This window comes from Ruditapes philippinarum, unplaced genomic scaffold, assembly GCF_026571515.1.
Source record: "Ruditapes philippinarum isolate M1 unplaced genomic scaffold, ASM2657151v2 ctg11183_1_1_1_1, whole genome shotgun sequence".
Taxonomy (NCBI): Eukaryota; Metazoa; Mollusca; class Bivalvia; order Venerida; family Veneridae; genus Ruditapes; species Ruditapes philippinarum.
Window position 1 is genome coordinate 1,978 of NW_026854332.1, and position 22,494 is coordinate 24,471.

The following is a 22,494-nucleotide window of genomic DNA, read 5'->3' on the forward strand; positions in this document are numbered from 1 at the left end:
CTTTGGGTATTTTAAAAGATCTTTTTAAGTTTTTCTATATAATTATATAGGAAAAACAATGACCCCCTGAGCAGAACCAATTTTAACCCCACGGTATTTATTTGAACAAACTTGGTAGACACTCACTAGAAGATGTTTCATGCAAAATATCTAAGCTCTAGCTCTTTGGGGTTTTTAAAAGAAGAAGTTAACTGAGTTCTGCATGGAATTAAATTCTTTGAACAATTTCTGAAGGTGATCACCAAAGGAACATTCCTGTGAAGGTTGGATGAAATTGGCTCAGTGATTTATGATGAGATGTTGTTTAAAATAAAAGTTTACGGATGCCAGACAGACAGATGATAAACAGACGCCGGACGAAAAGGGATCACAAAAGCTCACCATGTCACTTTGTGACAGGTGAGCTAAAAAACAAAGAGCAATAATGTGGCAAAAATGTTTGAATCATAAAACCTAAACAATATGTAAAAGGACACTTGATGACAAATCCTTTGAGAAATGTAGGAGTTGCAAACAGAAACAATAAAGCCTGCCTGCCAACATAAGTCAATCTAATAACCAGAGTTTTCCTTCATGAAAACCTAGTTAAAAAACAATAACATCCATTAGTGTTCAATACTTATGTACTGTTAATTTACGGAACAAATTTAAAGAATAACATTGTACACATAACATTTGTTTAAATCATTCTGATCATTATCGTCTTCTGTTCTTACAATGTAACTCATAGTTAAAACAATGAACTGTGAACCATGGAAATAAATGATATATTTTTACAGTTTTAAGTCTATATTTCTCTGAAACAACTTTTACTTGCTCTGCTTCATATCATCTAAAAAACCAAATGTCTTTGACTTTTCACCAAAAATATCAAAGGAATACCCCATCCTCCTTGCTTTACGTAAATTTTCTTTAATTTCAGCATAAGCATCGAAGTTTGTTCCATACCCTCTTAATGTTGCTAGTTCTTTTTCAAATTTTGCTTTCTTTTTCAAACTTTTCTGATACCTTTGTTTACGTAAAATTGGCCATATTCTTGCCTTTCTTCTCTGTCGCTGATGTTTCTTCATTTTTCTTCGTCTGATCCTCATTCTATCTCTATGTGCCAACTTTTCTACAGGGTTGATTCCTGGAGTCTCCATCTCAGTGGGTGTAGTTTCTGGATCACCGATTGGTAATGAAGGTATTTTTATTATTAATGAGGGCACACTTATTTCTTTGTTTTGATTTGTTATCTTTGGGCAATCATAAACTGGTACACGTTGAATGTTATCAACAATGGTGTCTGTCACGGATCTATTTAGAAATCTATACTTGTGTGTTTTCTGTGAGTTTAAAGGCGCTCTCGACAAACTTGGATCAAATTTAGTATCCTGGTGAACAAGATGTGGTCGACATGGAAGCAGTGGTGTCTGAGTTGTTGTACATTCTTGAGTTGAACTATGCTGAAATCCTGAAAGAAAAAATATATATGGAAATTCATGGTTAATAAAACTTAAAATGAATCTTCACAATGACTTGCAGTCTGAGTGTCAAACATATTTTTTTAACAATTGCACCATTAAATTTTTACTAAAATTGCCCAGGTTTCAATTAAGAACTGTCCATTGTTAATGGGAGGGATTTTGATATTAAAATTAAGCAGTCAAGAGGACTCAAGACTTCACGGGCTGGCATCATCTTATATTGGTGGTATATGTTATTCAATTAAAGTCACATGTATTTAGTTAAAAACAAATTTAGCATGACTGTAAAGAAAGCTTTTAGCATATTTTAACCAATCCTGAGTAATTGAAACTTATCAATACTGGGGTCATGTCAAATAAGACAGACAGTCTACACTATACCATAACATGTCCTGAAGATCTTTCAACATACAGCAGTAAACAGTTGAAAATTTAGAGAAAAACAAGAACATGTTTGTTTAACACAACTGCTTCCGACTCAGATTCTTGAGTAATTTTTCAAAAATTGTTTATCCATTCTTACAATTAATATGGACAGAAAATTTGTCAAAACTAGAAATGCGGCCATAGGACATGGGTGCCCCCACACTCAACTGCTTTGTCAATCTTATGACTCTAGGTCAAATATATTTTGGGCTACACATGCCATAAATTGAAAACTAAAAATCTTTAACTAAGTAAAGCGCAAGAACTTTAAAATACTGAGTAAATCCACAAGCAAACTCCAAGGTGCATAAGTACACATGCATACACATAAGTTCAACATTCTTGTAAACTTTCAGTTTCAGGCCTACAGGTCAAATACTTTTTGAGTTATAATGCATGTATACACAAGTTGAATATTGCAAATTTATACTAAGTCAAGGGCAATAACTCTTTGTAGATGTCCACCAGACAATGCCCTATGCAAAATAAATTTGCTCTAGGCCTTGTGGGTCTTTAGAAGAAGATTTTCTTTTTATTCCTGTCTTATAATTCCTTTGGTTGCCAACTTGCCATGGCAACCAGATTTCTGCATGGAATTGAATTCTTTGAACAACTTTGGAAGCCCTTCATCCACAGAACAATCCTGGCAAGTTTGTTTGGAATCGGACTAGTGGTTTTTAACAAGAAGATTTTTTAAGTTTACTATATAATCTATATAACACACAAGCAGGTGAATAGCTACATGTATATGGCACCAAAGAATCTGCGATGTGGTGGCAAAAAATTTGACACAGTATTGGTCCAGTTTACATCAATTTCATGTTATATTCAGAACTAAGTACATCAGAACCACATACGTACATGACTGTAACTAATATTTAGTAGACATAATAACTTGTCTATGCCACCAATATATAGTCAGCTTGTTTAACTTAAATCTGGACAGATCAATTCAGGATTTTTAGGGGAAATTTTCAAAATAAGTATTGACTGAAAAGTGAACATGGCAGACCAAGGTAAGACAGCCATGGTGTTTCAGCAGATCTGCACTGGTTGTAGGAGTAGAATCAGCAGCCGACAGCTTGTTTAATATTAGGGTAAAACATGGTACAGGTTTTTAAAGACTTTACTTTTAAAATATATTTTTCGATTCCCTGACCAATATATGATAATTATTTGAACCAACTTTAAAAAAACATGCAATGACATCCAAGGTAAATTTAGTTGAATTTGTGAAAGAGGTTTCGGAGACGCCATGAGAACAATTGTGGACCACATAAATGAAGGTTAAATGACAGACAGCCAATGATCCTATAACCTCACATAAGCTTTATGTCCTCAGGTCAGCTACATGTAAAAGCTTACCTCTAATAGAAAGGCATGAGAACTGATGTTTTAAACCTCGTAGAAGAATTCCTGGTCTCACATAAGCCATTGTAACCTGAAATATTAGATGGACAATTAGTGATCAGATTTCCACTGATATTTTAAATAAGGGCACTAAATATAAAACAAGAACTGTCGGAGGACAGTAACGCTCGACTATTCGAAAATTTGTCACAAGGGTGTTTCATTGAGTATAATAATGCTTACCTATATGAATACATAAAATTGTCCGAAAAGGTACAAACCCTTCAGTAGTTATGGAGATACCAGCTTACAAGCAAAAATTTAACCTAGAATTTCTAAGTCGAAAAAGGGGAATAATTATGCAAAAAAGCAATCAGAGTTATGGGACTTGTGCCAATCATCTTAGATAATCACAGACAACAAGTGTGTGCAGTTTCAATACATTCCCTTCAGTAGTTATGGAGATACCAGCTTACACGCAAAAACTTAACCAAGAATTTATGAATCGAAAAAGGGGCATAATTATGCAAAAAAGTAAATCAGAGTTATGGGACTTGTGCCAATCATCTTAGATAATCACAGGCAACAAGAGTTTGAAGTTTCAATCCATTCCCTTCAGTACTTATGGAGATACCAGCTTACATACAAAAACTTAACCAAGAATTTCTAAGTCAAAAAAGGGGCATAATTATGTAACAAGAGCTGTCGGTAGGACAGCAACGCTCGACTATTCTAAGTGCTTGATAGTAAAAAAATGCTTGATACAGTTACCTCCTCCTGTTTACAGGTTGGGGTAATGATGGTGAACAAGTGTGCAAAGTTTCAAAGCCATATGTCAATGGACTTTGAAAATATTTTAACTATTACAAAAACTTTAACGTAAATTCTAAGTCGAACAAGAGCTGTCGGTAGGACAGCAACGCTAGACTATTCTTAGTGCTTGATAGTAAAAAAAATGCTTGATACAGTTACCTCCTCCTGTTTACAGGTTGGGGTCATGATGGTGACCAAGTGTGCAAAGTTTCAAAGCCATATGTCAATGGACTTTGAAAATATTTGAACTATTACAAAAACTTTAACGTAAATTCTAAGTCGAAAAAGGGACATAATTCTGTCAAAATGCTTGATAGAGTTACCTCCTCCTGTTTACAGGTTTGGGTCATGATGTTGAACAAGTGTGCAAAGTTTCAAAGCCATATGTCAATGGACTTTGAAAATATTTGAACTATTACAAAAAGTTTAACGTAAATTCTAAGTCGAAAAAGGGACATAATTCTGTCAAAATGCTTGATAGAGTTACCTCCTCCTGTTTACAGGTTGGGGTCATGATGTTGAACAAGTGTGCAAAGTTTCAAAGCCATATGTCAATGGACTTTGAAAATATTTGAACTATTACAAAAAGTTTAACGTAAATTCTAAGTCGAAAAAGGGGCATAATTCTGTCAAAATGCTTGATAGAGTTACCTCCTCCTGTCTACAGGTTGGGGTCATGATGGTGAACAAGTGTGCAAAGTTTCAAAGCCATATGTCAATGGACTTTGAAAATATTTGAACTATTACAAAAACTTTAACGTAAATTCTAAGTCGAAAAAGGGGCATAATTCTGTCAAAATGCTTGATAGAGTTACCTCCTCCTGTCTACAGGTTGGGGTCATGATGGTGAACAAGTGTGCAAAGTTTCAAAGCCATATGTCAATGGACTTTGAAAATATTTGAACTATTACAAAAACTTTAACGTAAATTCTAAGTCGAAAAAGGGGCATAATTCTGTCAAAATGCTTGATAGAGTTACCTCCTCCTGTCTACAGGTTGGGGTCATGATGGTGAACAAGTGTGCAAAGTTTCAAAGCCATATGTCTATGGACTTTGAAAATATTTGAACTATTACAAAAACTTTAACATAAGTGGTTACGCCGACGCCGACGCTCGGGTGACTGCAATAGCTCTACTTATTCTTATCGAATAGTCGAGCTAAAAAGGGGCATAATTCTGTCAAAATGCTTGATAGAGTTACCTCCTCCTGTCTACAGGTTGGGATCATAATGGTGAACAAGTGTGCAAAGTTTCAAAGTCATATGTCAATGGACTTGGAAAATATTTGAACTATTACAAAAACTTTAACGTAAATTCTAAGTCGAAAAAGGGGCATAATTCTGTCAAAATGCTTGCTAGAGTTACCTCCTCCTGTCTACAGATTGGGGTCATGATGGTGAACAAGTGTGCAAAGTTTCAAAGCCATATGTCAATGGACTTGGAAAATATTTGAACTATTACAAAAACTTTAACGTAAATTCTAAGTCGAAAAAGGGGCATAATTCTGTCAAAATGCTTGATACAGTTACCTCCTCCTGTCTACAGGTTGGGGTCGTGATGGTGAATAAGTGTGCAAAGTTTCAAAGCCATATGTCAATGGACTTTGAAAATATTTTAACTATTACAAAAACTTTAACGTAAATTCTAAGTCAAAAAAGGGGCATAATTCTGTCAAAATGCTTGATAGAGTTACCTCCTCCTGTCTACAGATTGGGGTCATGATGGTGAACAAGTGTGCAAAGTTTCAAAGCCATATGTCAATGGACTTTGAAAATATTTGAACTATTACAAAAACTTTAACATAAGTGGTTACGCCGACGCGGACGCCGACGCTCGGGTGACTGCAATAGCTCTACTTATTCTTATCGAATAGTCGAGCTAAAAAAGCAAGTCAGAGTTATGGGACTTGTGCCAATCATCTTAGATAATCACAGAGAACAAGTGTGTGAAGTTTCAATCCATTCCCTTCAGTAGTTATGGAGATACCAGCTTACATACAAAAACTTAACCAAGAATTTCTAAGTCGAAAATGGGGCATAATTATGTAAAAAAGCAAATCAGAGTTATGGGACTTGTGCCAATCATCTTAGATAATCACAGGGAACAAGTGTGTGAAGTTTCAATCCATTCCCTTCAGTAGTTATGGAGATACCAGCTTACATACAAAAACTTAACCAAGAATTTCTAAGTCGAAAAAGGGGCATAATTATGTTAAAAAGCAAATCAGAGTTATGGGACTTGTGCCAATCATCTTAGATAATCACAGAGAACAAGTGCGTGAAGTTTCAATCCATTCCCTTCAGTACTTATGGAGATACCAGCTTACATACAAAAACTTAACCAAGAATTTCTAAGTCGAAAAAGGGGCATAATTATGTAAACAAGAGCTGTCGGTAGGACAGCACGCTCGACTATTCTAAGTGCTTGATAGTAAAAGAGCCTTGATAATGATAAATTTTTTAAGTTGACAAAAGGGCTAATTTTTTGTTATAAATTCATGTTCACTGCGGTATACCGTACCCCGGATATTGCTCGATATAATGAGGACTTTCATCCCATTTCGCGACTTTGAACGGGGAAAGAAGGTAAGTTCAGTGACGATATTTAGTCATTTTGAATTGGTTTGATATAAATTGTATAGAAAAACAAATACTTCGATAATTTCTCTAGTTACTTAAAACCCAAAAATGTTGAGAAATAGCTTTGAAATGTAATTAGGAGGTAAAATTCGTCTCTTTGCTCACCTGATAAATGAGCTCGGATCAGTCAAATTTGATGTTTTTGTGCATATACTTCCTTAAAAGAAAAACTTGAATCGAGTGAAATGTGATAATGATAATAATGTTTATGGTGTAAATGTTCAATCAACAAAAGAACCTCAGATGACAGTGCATTTTGAGAATAAATACACATGTCAGTGTACTGAGTATTGCGTTGGAGTTGCCCGCCGGTGTCACGAGTATTGCTTTTTAGTGTAACGAGTATTGGTTATAAATGCAAGCAGTAAACACAGAGTATTTACCACATTTAATCTTAAATATTTGTTATTGTGTATACTTATTTAGACTATATGTGCAGAATAGGCAGAGTTCGGGAGTACTTTACTGGAAACATCTGCGAATAATCCAGATTTTCATTCCTGCTCATGAAAAATCTCTGTCGAACGAACTCAGCAATTTTCTGTGTTTACAAAGTTCTCGTTGCTATCGAATGATCAACCTTTCCAGAATTTGTTAATAATTATTGCATATCTTACTTTAAATAGTAAAAAAATGCATCCAAAGTGCATTAATGCTGCCTCAAGATTGTCAATATTAGACGGTATTGAGCAAGTGTGTGTCACGGTTCAGAACTGTTCACTTATTCCGGACCCTCGGAATACCGTACGCGGCTCTACCGACTGAGCTATCCGGCCGCTTACACATCATCACCCCGAAATAGTGAACAGTTCTGAACCGTGTCATGTGCCAATATCTAATATCAACCGACTTCCTACTATGCCAAAATCCATATAAAGGTAACTTTCGGTCATTTTGCACCTGCACTCTAGCAACGGCAGACCGTCTGCACGTGAAATTTGTTACGTCATTGGCAATGAGTTACCGTTTGACTTCCGAACGGTACAGCTTAAAACAACGAATAATGGATTAAAATAAGACTATGATAAAGGACAGCAGATGCAATAAAAAGGTTATGTTCCTTATAACCTTTCACCTCATAAAGGCGTGTTTTGAAGGCTTGACAACCCTTTGAGGCCTCAAATAGCGTAAAACATGCGCTATTTAGGCCCCAAACACTGTTTTTTTCGTTTGAGAAAATGTTGTTCAAAAGAGTGATCACTTTTTCGGTGCCACCCCCCCCCCCCCCATTAAAGAGGTACATCAAGGGGTGCCACAGGGGGGATGTGTCCCCTTCTGTTTGGGGGTTTGAAGTGGGACAGTAGCCCCTCTAATCGCCGAAAAGATTTGGGACATGTGGGGGGGGGGCTAAAATGGCCTCAGGTCGATTTAAAGGTACTTTGTAATCAACGCCGAAAAGCCTTAGACTTTATCTCAATCAGTTGAGAAGTTGCTGCACCTTGAAATCAGTTTTTATGGAAAAAAACAAGGCAAAATAGATATTTTTGGCAAACTTAAGACGTCCCCCCGTTGCAATGGTAATTTGAAATTTAAAATTGAGCATGCTATTCCACAGGCTATGGTCCAGCCAACATTTGTGCCCAGTTTGATCAGTAATGAAGCATTTTTTATAGTTTCATAGCAGTTTGAACTTGTAACAGGAGGCTTAATTCAATGAAAACATCCATTATTCGCAGTATGCTCATGCAGTAAAAGCTTAAGATAATACCTGCATGCTTGGACGGCATAAGCCCGCGGGCCAATATTTTACTAAGAGTGTCAATATGTTTCTTAAGGCAAACTTGCCCTGTAAAAACCTATTATTAATGTCATCTAAATATGTTTTTTATTCTTCTTCTTTTCAGAGATGGGTCTCCTTGATTACAGTTTCTTGAGACATGTATTTAAAGATTTTTATCGTCAATTTTGATGGTTCTACCCTGCTCCCGGCCCTGCTTCCGACCCTGCACACACTTTATTTCATCCATAGTGTGAATTTCAATCAAATGGGAAATTATATTTCTGTATTTGCCCGTAGAAAAAGAACAGTAATAACACTAAAATGCATTGTTGAATCTGAAATATTTGAATAAATGTCATATTAACAGTACATTATCAGCAAAATAAAATGGAATCGATAAACAGACGTAAAAATAGACAAAAAATATCGATTTTTCCAAACTAATGTGCTCATTCTGTTTTGCAATACACTGTACACTTAAGTTGGGCTATTTTGCAATACTCTGTACACTTAAAATCAATACTCGGTACACTTTTTTGTAACTTTTTTGGCCTGTATCTTTTTGTACTTTCACACTTTTTGCCTGAAATTTGGACAAAGCATACTTGGATTATGAATAAAAAAATTGCTCGATTCAATTTTTTTTATATTGGTAATATAATAATTTCTAACGATTCTACAGTTATCGCGGTCAGTTATTTCTAGTGAGCAGTGGATCGTTTAGGGGTAATTTAATCAATTTTACAAATACCTGTAATACTTTTATGTCTTTTAGAGCTACAAAAATACCTCTAGATATATAAAACCTGTTGAGATAAATGAAATTAGTTTGGAAAATATCGTCGCTGAACTTACCTTCGTTCCCCGTTCAAAGTCGCGAAATGGGATGAAAGTCCTCATAATATCGAGCAATATCCGGGGTACGGTATACCGCAGTGATGTTATAGGCCTTAGAGAGAGTCTAATTATACAGTATTGGCTTGACTATTCAGAAGGTAATGTCACAAGGGTGTTTTATTGAGTAAGATAATACTAATTACCTATGAATACATAAATATGACAGAAAAGGTACAAAGGCTTGTTATTAAGATGTTTTATCAAGTAAATCACTGCTTTATTATTATGAATGCATAAAATTGTCCCAAAAAAGGCACAAACCCTTCAGTACTCATTGAGATAACAGCTTACAAGCAAAACTTAACCATGAATTTCTAAGTTGAAAAAGGGGAGAAAAATCAGCCTAAATGCAAGATAGAATTATGGATCTTTGTCAGTGACCTACAATTATGACCCTAAATGCATATGTGAAGTTTTAAATAAATATATTTAATAGTTATTGAGATATGTAAAACTTGCATGTAAACATTAACCAAGAGACTAAGTAGAAAAGGGGATATGAATTAGCCTTAATGCAAGATAGAGTTATGGAACTTGGTCAGTGACATACAATTATGACCCTCCAATTATGACCCTAAGTGCATGTGTAAAGTTTCAAGTAAATATCTTTGAAGACCTTTAACCTTTAACCAAATTTCTAAGTTTCAAAGTGGCAAATAATTCTGCAAATATTGCAGGCAGAGTTATGCAATTTTTGCAAACTGATGTTCATTGTTACTATAAAAAAGTATTTTTAATTTCAATTGAATATCTCAAGCAATAATTGAGATATTTGACTTTAAAAAAAAACTTTAACCAAAATTTCTAAGTTCCAAAGGGGCATAATTCTGTCAATATTGTAGGCAGAGTTATCCAACTTGTCAATCTGATGTACCTTGTTACTATAAATAAGTATTGTAAGTTTCAATTGAATATCTCAAGCAATAATTGAGATATTTGACTTTACAAAAAACTTTAACCAAAATTTCTAAGTTAAAAAGGGGCATAATTCTGTCAATATTGTAGGCAGAGTTATCCAACTTGTCAATCTGATGTACCTTGTTACTATAAATAAGTATTGTAAGTTTCAATTGAATATCTCAAGCAATAATTGAGATATTTGACTTTACAAAAAACTTTAACCAAAATTTCTAAGTTAAAAAGGGGCATAATTCTGTCAATATTGTAGGCAGAGTTATCCAACTTGTCAATCTGATGTACCTTGTTACTATAAATAAGTATTGTAAGTTTCAATTGAATATCTCGAGTAATAATTGAGATATTTGACTTTACAACAAGAGCTGTCAGAAGGACAGCGCGCTCGACTTTTTTAGTGCTTGCCTATAAAACAAAACTTTGACAGTTAAGGGCACACAAGACTTTAACTAGGAATTTCTAAGTACAAATCAAGAAACATTTTCACAGAGTTATCTTCTCTTGCTTACAGATAGGTCTCATGATGGCACATAAGAACTCCAACTTCCAAAGTAATATCTCAAATGGTTAAGTCAACAAGTGGACAAGAATGAAAATCTTAACTGAGTTTCTAAGTCAAAAAGGGCCATAATTCAAATAAAATCCTTAACAGAATTACCTTCTCCTGCCCATGTTTTGGGACCATGATGGTAAACAAGTATTCCAACTTTCAAATTAATATCTCAAACAGTTCAGTCAAAAAGTGGACTGGTACTAAAAACTTAACCAAGATTCTAAGTCGATAAAAGGCCTTAATTTTTAAAACAAATCCTTGACAGAGTTACCTTCTCTTGCGTACAGATGGGGGTACTGATGTGAAATAGCATTAAAAGTTTCAAAGCAATATCTCAAAGGGTTAAGGCAATAAGTGGATTTTACCCATATTCAATGTATTTTCTAAGTCAAAAAGGGGCATAATTCTGTCAAAAACCTTGACAGAGTTATGTCCTCTTGTCTGTTGATGAAGGTCGTGATGGTAAACAAGTATGGTCAGTTTCAAAGCAATACCTCCAATGGTTTTGAAATAAAGTGAGGTGGTACAAAAAACTTAACCAAGCTCAATACACTTTCTAAGTCAAAAAAGGGCCATAATTCTGTCAAAAACCTTGACAGAGTTATGTACTCTTGTCTGTAGATGGAGGTTATGATGGTGAACAAGTATGGTAAGTTTCAAAGCCATACTTGTAATACTTCTGAAATAAAGTGGGGTGGTACGAAAAACTTAACCAAGGTGTGACGCCAACGCTAACGCTAACGCCGACGCCGGGGCGAGTAGGATAGCTCCCCTTTTCATAGAAAAGTCGAGCTAAAAAACTTTAACCAACGCAGACGCGGACGCGGACGCTGACGCCGACGCCGGGGCGACTACAATAGCTCTCATATTCTTCGAATAGTCGAGCTAAAAAGCAAATCAGAGTTATGGGACTTGTGCCAATCATCTTAGATAATCACAGAGAACAAGTGTGTGAAGTTTCAATCCATTCCCTTCAGTAGTTATGGAGATACCAGCTTACATACAAAAACTTAACCACAGGGACGCCGACAAATGGGTGACTGCATTAGCTCGATTATTCTGCGAATAGTCGAGCTAAAAAATTAAGAGGAACATCAGGACCAATCCATGATGCAAGCCCTAAATTTCTCATCTGAGTTCTATTGCTTAGAAATGTTATTTCTTTACTGGGTTATTTATACTGAAGATCATCCAAAGACAAATTTTGAATTGAAACATTTTATTGTACAAGTTAGATTGGATTACAAGTAAGATTATGCTTAAAATTGCACTTGAAGATTTGTGATTGTCAAATATTACAGGTGAATACCATTTGTTTGCCCCGAGGAAGTTGTTCATATTAATTTTGTAGAGAATTACTAGACAATACTAAACAATGTACAAGCAATATATAATGCCTAGTAGTTTTTGAAAAAAAAAGAAAAGATTTTTACCAGCCAATCGAGAGGTACAATAAATCTTTTTATGTGAGGGCTACTATTTCTTGCATTCCTAAAACTTAACCCTAGATTTACAGGATATGACATGTTCTGTTTTGTAATCCTCCCACCATGACAAGTAACAGATTTCCAAATTATCCCTAATAATGTGTGTAATAAATGAAATTCCATAAAAATTGGGGCTGAAATTGATGTTAGGCTAAAAAGTTTTTAAAAATGGATGCATTTCTATCATTATTTATGAAGGAAAATTAATTTTTCACTGTACCACAAACATACAGAATAGGCTTATTCCGTCTTGCTATCTATAGCCAAACCTTTGGTCTACCTCTCAAACAATCAATGTTTATAAAACGGCATGTGATCGCCATCACACTGCCAAACATCGGGAATTCAAAATTGTAACAGCCAAGATATCATTTGAAGAGTTAGAAATGATGTTCTTGTGCCATCCAGGAAATTATCGGAGGTTTTCAATGTCAACATCTGACATTAAGGGCCCATGTATGATTCTCAAGGACAATTAAATTTTGTAGAATGTTCCCATACTTCAAATCTTGGAGAAATTTTTTGGTTTCACCTATTTTAGAATAAAGAATAATTAATCAATCAAGGTGTCATAGGTTTGAGCCAGTACCTATTCTACTCGGGAATAACAAATGTCTATAATGGACCAAAACAAATCCTACCTACCCTACCTAATCCTGGAGAGCATGTTACCCTAACAACACAATTTTTTAAACAACAAGTCACTGATACCTGTTTTACACTATACAATAAGCCAGTTACATCAGTTCGCAAATGGCTGCTTGTACATAGATTTACATATACACATGAAAAATATAATCTATCTGTATCTATCGTCCATTAATGTCAAACACCAGGGACATAGACATGTTGAAATATTATGTCTTCAGTCGGACATTGTAAAATGAAACCTAATGGGAAATGATATATAAACAAGAGGGCCATGATGGCCCTAGATCGCTCACCTGACTTATCAAACTCATCCAAACAATTACCTAGACAAGCATTCTGACCAAGTCTCATGACAGGTGAGTAAAAAATGTGACCACTACAGTATTAACAATGATTATCCATATTTGAGCAGTGCGACCTAGTTTTTTACCCAGGTGACACATATTCAAACTTGACCTAGAAATCATCAAAACAAACATTCAGACCAATTTCCAGGATACTTGGATCAAAACAGTAGCAACTAGAGTGTTAACAGATTTTTTCTATTTTTAGCTCAGGTGACCTAGTTTCACATGCGATTTCGAACTCATCCAAGCAATTACCTAGACAAGCATCCTGACCAAGTTTGATGATAATTGAGTCGAAAATGTGACCACTAGAATGTTAACAAGGTTTTTTCCATATTTGGGCGGTGTGACCTAGTTTTTCATCCAAGATGACCCATGTTCGAACTTGACTTAGAAATCATCAAAACAAACTTTCAGACCAATTAACAGAATATTTGGATCACAACAGTAGCCACTAGAGTGACACTGTGTTAACAAGATTTTTCTATTTTTAGCTCCGGTGACCTACTTTTTCATCCGAGATGTCCCATGTTCGATTTATTCCCAGCAATGACCTAGACAAGTTTCCTGACCACGTTTAATGACAATTGAGTCAAAATTGTGACCACTAGAGTGTTAATAAGGTTTTACTATTTTTAGCTCTGATGACCTACTTTTTCATCCGAGATGACCCATGTACGAACTCATCCGAGCTATCACCTATACAATCATCTTGATCAAGTTTGATGATGATTGATGCAAAAATGTGACCGCTAGAGTGTTAACAAGGTTTTTATATTTTTAGCTCCGGTGACCTACTTTTTCATCCGAGATGACCCATGTTCAAACTCATCCGAGCTGTCACCTAGACAAACATCTTGACAAAGTTTGATGATGACTGATGCAAAAATGTGACCACTAGAGTGTTAACAAGGTTTTTCTATTTTTACCTCCGGTGACCTACTTTTTCATCCGAGATAACCCATGTTCAAACTCATCCAAGCTATCAACTAGATAAGCATCCTGACCAAGTTTGATGATGACAGGGCTTTTTTTCACAGTTTGGGGAAGCAGCCCAGCCCTTAATTTTGGGGAAAAATTACACAGTATATTTGCAAAAGGGGAAGAAAAAACTTGATGTAAATTCAATTTTTGGGGAAAACTGCATGATTTTAAAGAAATTTTCTTTGGGGAAGCAGCCCTATACCGGCCCCTGTTATAGAAGGTAAAAAGGCCCTGGATGATTGATGCAAAAATGTGACCGCTAGAGTGTTAACAAGGTTTTTCTATTTATAGCTCCGGTGACCTAGTTTTCTATCCGAGATGACCAATATTCGAACTCATCCGAGCTATTATCTAAACAAGCATCCTGACAAAGTTTGATGATGATTGGGTCAAAAATGTGACCACTAGAGTGTTCGCAAGGTTTTTCTATTTTTAGCTCCTGTGACCTAGTTTTTCATCAGAGATGACCCATGTTCGAACTCATCTAAGCAATTGACTAGACAAGCAATCTGACCAAGTTTGATGAAGATTGGTTCAAAAATGTGACCACTAGAGTGTTCACAAGGTTTTTCTATTTTTAGCTCCGGTGACCTTCTTTTTCATCCGAGATGACCCATGTTCGAACTCATCCGAGCTATCACCTAGACAAACATCCTGACCAAGTTTGATGATGATTGGGTCAAAAATGTGACCTCTAGAGTGTTCACAAGGTTTTTCTATTTTTAGCTCTTGTGACCTAGTTTTTAATCCGAGATGCGACATGTTCGAACTCATCCGAGCTTTCAACTAGATAAGCATCCTGACCAAGTATGATGATGATTGAGGCAAAAATGTGACCGCTAGAGTGTTCACAAGCAATTGTGGACGTACAACGGACGGACGGACGACGGACATTCACCGATCCTAAAAGCTCACCCTGAGCAAGCTCAGGTGAGCTAAAAAAATAATAGATATCTGTAAGGTAATGTTGGCCGTTTCTACCTCACTTTGCTTGTTTTCACTACAAACAACTTCTAATTGGGCATTGAAGTCTGTGCAGCAGGCCTTTCCCCCCCCCCCCCCATCCCACAGGTCCGAATATCGGCCCCATTCCCAATCAATGTTTTATTTCCCAATCCAAAAAAAAATTCCCAATCTAGAAGTCAGCCATTTAAAAGAAAAAGTATCGCATTTTTCAATTTAAATAAAACAGGATTTTTAATTGATATCAGTTTTGCACTTGCAGTGTTTCTCCTAGAGTGTGTTTTTGACACATTCTTTACGGCCTTGACGCAATGAAATTCAATAAGTGCGTTTCCTGTCACGCAGTAATTTATTCTCCATCAATACAGTAAATCTCAAATTATGACAGTTTCAAATCTAGGGCAAACTGTTTTACATATTCAAATACAAATCATGCACTGCTTTTATTTTTACAACTTCATACCTTTGTCCGTTAATCAGACAAAATTCCCTTTCAGTCTGTGCGAAAGTCTGTCGGTCCTCGGACCTCGTCAACTAAAAATCAGGAGGGCCGAGATAAATTTCGATACAGTCAGTCCTCATGTCCGAATAAAATTTTAGCCAGTTTGAAACAATTTTTGGCCTTCTAAAATATGCAAAACTTCCAAGATCGATCTTGCTTGTATTCACAGACCCAGATAACCAAAATCACCGCAAGATACAACCAGTTTTTGCTTAGTAATGTAAGGTGGGTAATTAAATTTATTATTGTTTTCTGTTTATAGAGTTCAAATTATTTTTGTGCTACATTTTCTTTTTTATTTACCTATTTATTTTTCAATGGCTGAACTACATGTATATTGAGGGAAGAGGCTGATAAAATAGCGGTTCCTGTTATCTTATGTTTTTCTTGGTTTATAAAATAAATGGTTTAGAATGACACTCTAAAATTTCAATTTCAAGTGACCCCTAAAATCTTATACAGGGGGTCACGAATAACCCATCCCCCCCCCCAAAAAAAAAAATTGGAGCTGGAAGAAAAACTGCATTTTTACACATTTTAGCCTGTCCTTGTATTTTTGATATGACAGAAAAAGCTGAACATTTTAAGTAAGATTTATTTAGATTCAGTTTAACAATTGTAACACCTTGAATGCTAGCATATTTTCCTAAATTGGCAAATTTCACGATAACTTTTTTTTCCCAAATTGAAAAATTTTACGACACAAATTTCCCAAATTTGCCATGTGTCCCAAAATAGAGGAAAAGTGGCCTGTGCAGAAAAATGCAGATTGTGGTTGGACTAAAAACAAACATGGGCCGCCCATCCAAAATTATCTGGATGTCTTTTTGACAAGTCTAATTGTTTGGACTTCTTAGTTTGCAGAGTTGATGCTGGAGTGGATATCACTGGTGTTAAAACTGATTTACTTGAAGCAGTCAGTTTAAGTTAATCCGACCCAAAGTCAACACGGCCTCAAGTCAATCTGGGCCAAAATTGTCCAGGGTTTGATCCTAGGTTATACCCTTGGGATTTTTCAGTGTTCCCACCGAACTACAGATGTACTGGTAAAAAATCCTGGTAATCCTCGCATGTATCAGTGCTATACACTGGGCATGTAAAAGAACCAAGGGGTCTATTCAATAAGAGCTAGGGACTGCTTCCCTGATTCCCTTGTATCTCATTACTGTCTATGAAGTGACTAGTCTAGAGTCATTTCTATGTCCCCGCGAGGAGTTTGACATTATTGGAAGATAAAGACGAAAAACAAAGCCAAAACGTCCGAAATGGCAACTAGGGGATCTCATAAATGCTGAGTATCGCATTAAATGTAGGCCAGTACATGCTATCAATGATTTCGAGACGTTTCGGCCCCAAGACGTATCGGCCCCAAATTACCCAAGACGTTTCGGCCCCAGACGTTTCGGCCCTTTACCAAATCGGCCCCAGAATAAGTACTGTGTTTTAAACCGGTATATTAATAGCATTTCAATAAATAAATAAATGATTATCTATGGTGTCATTGTCATTATTTGGAGCAATTGTATATGTTACACATTCACAGGATGACTAACAAACTCACTTTCAGTTTCCTTGATACTCTCTGAGTCTAGTTCAAAATTTAAGTTTAAATGCCCATGTGGACACTCGAGGAACTAACGTTAATTTCGGAGACATTTAAGCATGTGGAATTTAACAAAGGTTCAGTATGTGGAATTACCGAACATCCTTTACAAGTGAATTCTAGATCTGTTTTCTGACGTATAGCATCTAGATAGTCTGGCTGTGTAATGCCTATCAAAGAGAGAGAAAAAAGAATTAAAACAAAAGAAAGAAAACCATAACGCAATTTAACCATTTTAAATCATTTTATTTACGTCCTTTTTGGATTTTTCAAACATTCATTCAAATTTTATGACCGACAAAAAAATATTCCGAACAGGTAGGTTAGTTTCTTTAAGTAATATCCTGTTAATCAATTACCGATACGCGTGTCAAACACCACACTTACAGGTAAACAACAGGTCTTATATCAATCAATCAACTTTAAATTCTTTAATACTTAAAAAAAAAACCTATGTACAATGTAGTTTGTTTATCTTTGTCCGTATCAATTACAAAACAATAAATAGCATACTTAGTATAAAACATGTCTAATTATAAATAATATTTTTTATTACCCATGGTGAAGTGTTTGTTTGCTATAATTCAATAATAGTATGACATATTTTTCATTTAGCTTTTAAGGAATTATAAAACGGAATTATACCCTAAGAGGGTGTAAACCATCAAAGATTAGATACTGTTAACTTCAATGTTTATAAATATCTCACAATAAATAGCTACTCGTTATTATTTCCTTGATATTGAAAAATCTAACACATTTAATTATCAGGCAAGGAGAGTTAGTTGTTCATGCACGTGAAAATCGAAACATTCGGTCATATAATTTTACCATGAAAAGAAAACAGACGCCATAATATCAATCAATCAATATACTATAGTAGGGCCGAAACGTCTCGCAGAAAAGGGCCGAAACGTCCAGGGGCCGATTTTTCTACTGGGGCCGATTTGGTTTGGGGCCGAAACGTCCTGCTTGCCCATCAATACTTAGTCCTAATAATAAGACCTATACGTACCCTATTTCATATTTATCATTCATTAATCTGATATTTTACATTTTTCATTTTCCATGTTACGTTAGGTCTTAACAGATCTTTGCAAAATCGTGTAGCAAAAAAATTGACATTAGACATCGTTTTAGATCTAATGAATTTAAACAATTAAAACAGCGTGTATTTACATTAATTTTGACCTATTTATGAACAAAACTAAAAAATGAATACCTTTTAACAAAATAATTGAACTGTCACATCCGAAAAGTCATGTTTAAATTCTCTCATTTAATTAAATTCCTTGTACAGCCGATATACAAATGGCCGCCATACAGTGCGCGAAATCTGATTGGCTAATTCAAATGCAAGCGTTTAAATGATTCCAGAAGTTTCTAACGGAATATTTTTTCAACGAAATAATTGCCCATGCACCGTCAGTGTGTTCGAATATATTTTTCCGTTCAAAAAATTGGATTCAATCTGTAAAACGCCTTATTTAACCAGTATGGCCGATGAGCAAAATAGACTGATATTTATATTTTATTTTTAATTGATAAGTACATTGTTTGAAAGTTTTTGTTAATGATAGACCACACAATTGAAAGAACAGAAGATAAGCTTTTGAATAAAGCTTGAAAGGCAAGTCAACAGACTTTTTTTAATTTTTCAAAATGCTACGCGTTAATGAGCAATAACTATTAGACGTCAGGCTTGACCAACATAAAACTATAACAAGCCTGTAACGTCTAATCTATTGGACTAATCAATACTAAAAGCAAACTTTCATATCATACGGGGAAGTCAAAGTCCGTGCCCGCAAAGCGGGCCGGGGCTTTGGCTTGCCGGCTATAGACTACACGTGTATATTTAAAAGAAAATCAAATAAAAAAACAATTAAAAAATATATAGAATTCTATACCTATCAATGAAATTTTCAGTGTCAGTTCTAGTTAGGTGCCGCCATTTACATTGTAACCCAACGATAAAAGGTGGTGTATTCCGATAACGAAACAAATCTCAACTTTTCGGATAAATAATAATCGTCGAGTGATCCGAGTGAAAACGGAAGCGGGTTAATATAATACCGAATGACACAATTAAAACGGAAAAAATGAAAAGGACTTTTACTGACTTCCCCGTTCATAGGCTTTGCCTAATTTCATATTAAAACAGAGCCCTACAGAAAGCTCTTGTTTTCTGCCTATATTTGGTAGCAAGACACTTCACCCTCCAGACACTTTACCCCTCAAATTTTGAAGACACTTCACCCCTTAAGACACTTCACCCCTTAAGACACATCACCCCTCATCCAATTTTTCCCTAATTAATTTGACCTTAAAAAGTTTTGTCGCGAAATTATGTGTCATTTGACAATTTGTGAGCTTATCCTTTCACAAAGAGATAATAATGAAGCGCATCAATTTGATTAGCTTTTATTTATTCCATATCTATAAAATCTTAATGCATTGTGATCATTTATGTTTAAATTTTAAGAAATACGAAGCAAAATTTTAACAAACCATAGAGGCCGACATTTTTGTAATCTCAATTCCAAATTATAAATTAAATGTCAATCATAGATATCAATATTGATAAATAAAATGCATTTATTTTCAAAATATTAGAAAAAAAAACATCAAAATATTTTATTAGAACCAATACATTTACCACTTAAGCTTTGTTACTTTTGTTAGAGACTATAATATCGACCTTGTCCGGCTGAAGCTCGTGATGCTGCGTAAACAAAAACGGAAGATCAATCTTTGAAAAGTAAAATGAATCCACCACAAGTTACACTGAAGGTAACTAGATTTATATAGAATTTGTACTATTTGTATGTCAGTTTATGGAAAATATCTGTCGTTCAAGAAACTTTAACGTTCTAATAGGTTGTACCTATTTTTCATTTTCACTTTTACAACTAGAGATGATGTATCCACATACTGCCAGTTTTCAATCACAACCACTTTTCAATCACCCCTAGAAATTTTTTATTTTTAGCTCACCTTGCACAAAGTGCAGGTGAGCTTTTAGGATGGCCAACCAAATGGCGTCCGTCGTCAGTCGTCCGTCCACATTTTAAATATTCTAAGGACATCTTCTATGATACCGCAAGGCCAATGTTAATGAAACTTGGCAGGAATACTCTTTGTATAAAGCTCTATCAAGATTGTTCAAAGAATTCCATTTCATGCAGAACTCTGGTTGCCATGGCAACCGAAAGAAAAATCTTTAAATATCTTCTTTTAAAGAACCGTAAGAGCTAGTGCTTAGATATTTGGCATGAAACATCTTCTAATGAGTGTCTACCAAGTTTGTTCAAATAAAAGCCCTAGGGTCAAAATTGGCCCCGCCCCAGGGGGTCATTGATTTTCCCTATATGCATATAGTAAAAACTTAAAAAATCTTCTTTTAAAGAACCCAAAGAGCTAGAGCTAAGATATTTGGCATGAAACATCTTCTAGTGAGTGTCTACCAAGTTTGTTCAAATAAAAGCCCTGGGGTCAAAATTGGCCCCGGCCCGGGGGGTCATTGATTTTCCCTATATGCATATAGTAAAATCTTAAAAAATCTTCTTTTAAAGAACTGTAAAAGCTAGAGCTTAGATATTTGGCACGAAACATCTTCTAGTGAATGTCTACCAAGTTTGTTCAAATAAAAGCCCTGGGGTCAAAATTGGCCCCGCCCCAGGGGGTCATTGATTTTCCCTATATGCATATAGTAAAAACTTAAAAAATCTTCTTTTAAAGAACCCAAAGAGCTAGAGCTAAGATATTTAGCATGAAACATCTTCTAATGAGTGTCTACCAAGTTTGTTCAAATAAAAGCCCTGAGGTCAAAATTGGCCCTGCCCCAGGGGGGGTCATAGATTTTCCCTATATGCATAATTATAGTAAAAACTTAAAAAATCTTCTTTTAAAGAACCCAAAGAGCTAGAGCTAAGATATTTGACATGAAATATCTTCTAGTGAGTGTCTACCAAGTTTGTTCAAATAAAAGCCCTGGGGTCAAAATTGGCCCCGCCCCGCGGCGTCATTGATTTTCCTATATGCATATAGTAAAAACTTAAAAAATCTTCTTTTAAAGAACCGTAAGAGCTAGAGCTTAGATATTTGGCATGAAACATCTTCTAGTGAATGTCTACCAAGTTTGTTCAAATAAAAGCCCTGGGGTCAAAATTGGCCCCGTCCCAGGGGGTCATAGATTTTCCCTATATGCATATAGTAAAAACTTAAAAAATCTTCTTTTAAAGAACCCAAAGAGCTAGAGCTAAGATATTTAGCATGAAACATCTTCTAATGAGTGTCTACCAAGTTTGTTCAAATAAAAGCCCTGGGGTCAAAATTGGCCCCGTCCCAGGGGGTCATTGATTTTCCCTATATGCATATAGTAAAAACTTAAAAAATCTTCTTTTAAAGAACTCAAAGAGCTAGAGCTAAGATATTTAGCATGAAACATGTTCTAATGGATGTCTACCAAGTATGTTCAAATAAAAGCCCTGGGGTCAAAACTGGCCCCGCCCCGGGGGTCATTGATTTTCCTTATATGTGTATAGCAAAAACTTAAAAATCTTCTTTGAAAAAACCCAAATAGCTTGAGTTTAGATATTATACATGAAACATCTTTAAGTAAATATCTACAAAGTTTGTTCAAATAAAAGCCCGGGGGTCAAAACTGGCCCTGCCCCAGGGGTGTCATTGTTTTAACTATATGTGTATAGTAAAAACTTAAAAAATCTTCTTTTAAAAAACCCAATGAGCTAGAACTTAGATGTTTAGCATGAAACATCTTCTTATGAGTGTCTACCAAGTCTGTTCAAATAAAAGCCCTTGGGTAAAAATTGGCCCGGGGGGGGGGCTATATACAGGTGAGCGACCTCAGGGCCATCATGGCCCTCTTGTTGACCTTATTTGTCATGTAACCAAACTGTAAGCACATCTTGTATTCACCTTGACTAAATTTATCAGCAGCAATGTCAATTATGGCGATAAAAAAGAAAAAGCTAGCATTTTAGTTCAAAATATGTAAAATGTATGTTTTCCACTAATCCTTTATTTACCCAGTTACAAATCGCAATAATTTTCTAAAAATAATTGATTTACAGACTCAGTTTTTAGTCAGTGTGCAGAAATGGATATTAAGTTGGACAACTGTTTCAATATCATGAAGTCATAATGTAAATTATG

The 22,494-nt window shown here is 35.4% G+C and overlaps 1 protein-coding gene across 2 annotated transcripts; it reads right to left on the reverse strand.

Annotated features, from left to right (window-relative positions):
- Positions 1 to 605: 605 nt before the first annotated feature.
- Positions 606 to 19,887, reverse strand: LOC132739842 (uncharacterized). Of its 2 annotated transcripts, none has more exons than XM_060727656.1 (3): positions 19,828 to 19,887; positions 3,258 to 3,333; positions 606 to 1,453 (listed from the first exon to the last, which is right to left on the reverse strand). In XM_060727656.1, the coding sequence occupies exons 1-3, from the start codon at positions 19,840 to 19,842 to the stop codon at positions 810 to 812; spliced, it is 735 nt and encodes a 244-aa protein (XP_060583639.1). In that variant the 5' UTR covers positions 19,843 to 19,887; the 3' UTR covers positions 606 to 809. The 2 variants fall into 2 exon arrangements, with proteins under 2 accessions (XP_060583639.1, XP_060583638.1); XM_060727655.1 differs by lacking the exon at positions 19,828 to 19,887 and adding an exon at positions 17,413 to 17,565.
- Between the last annotated feature and the right edge of the window lie 2,607 nt (positions 19,888 to 22,494).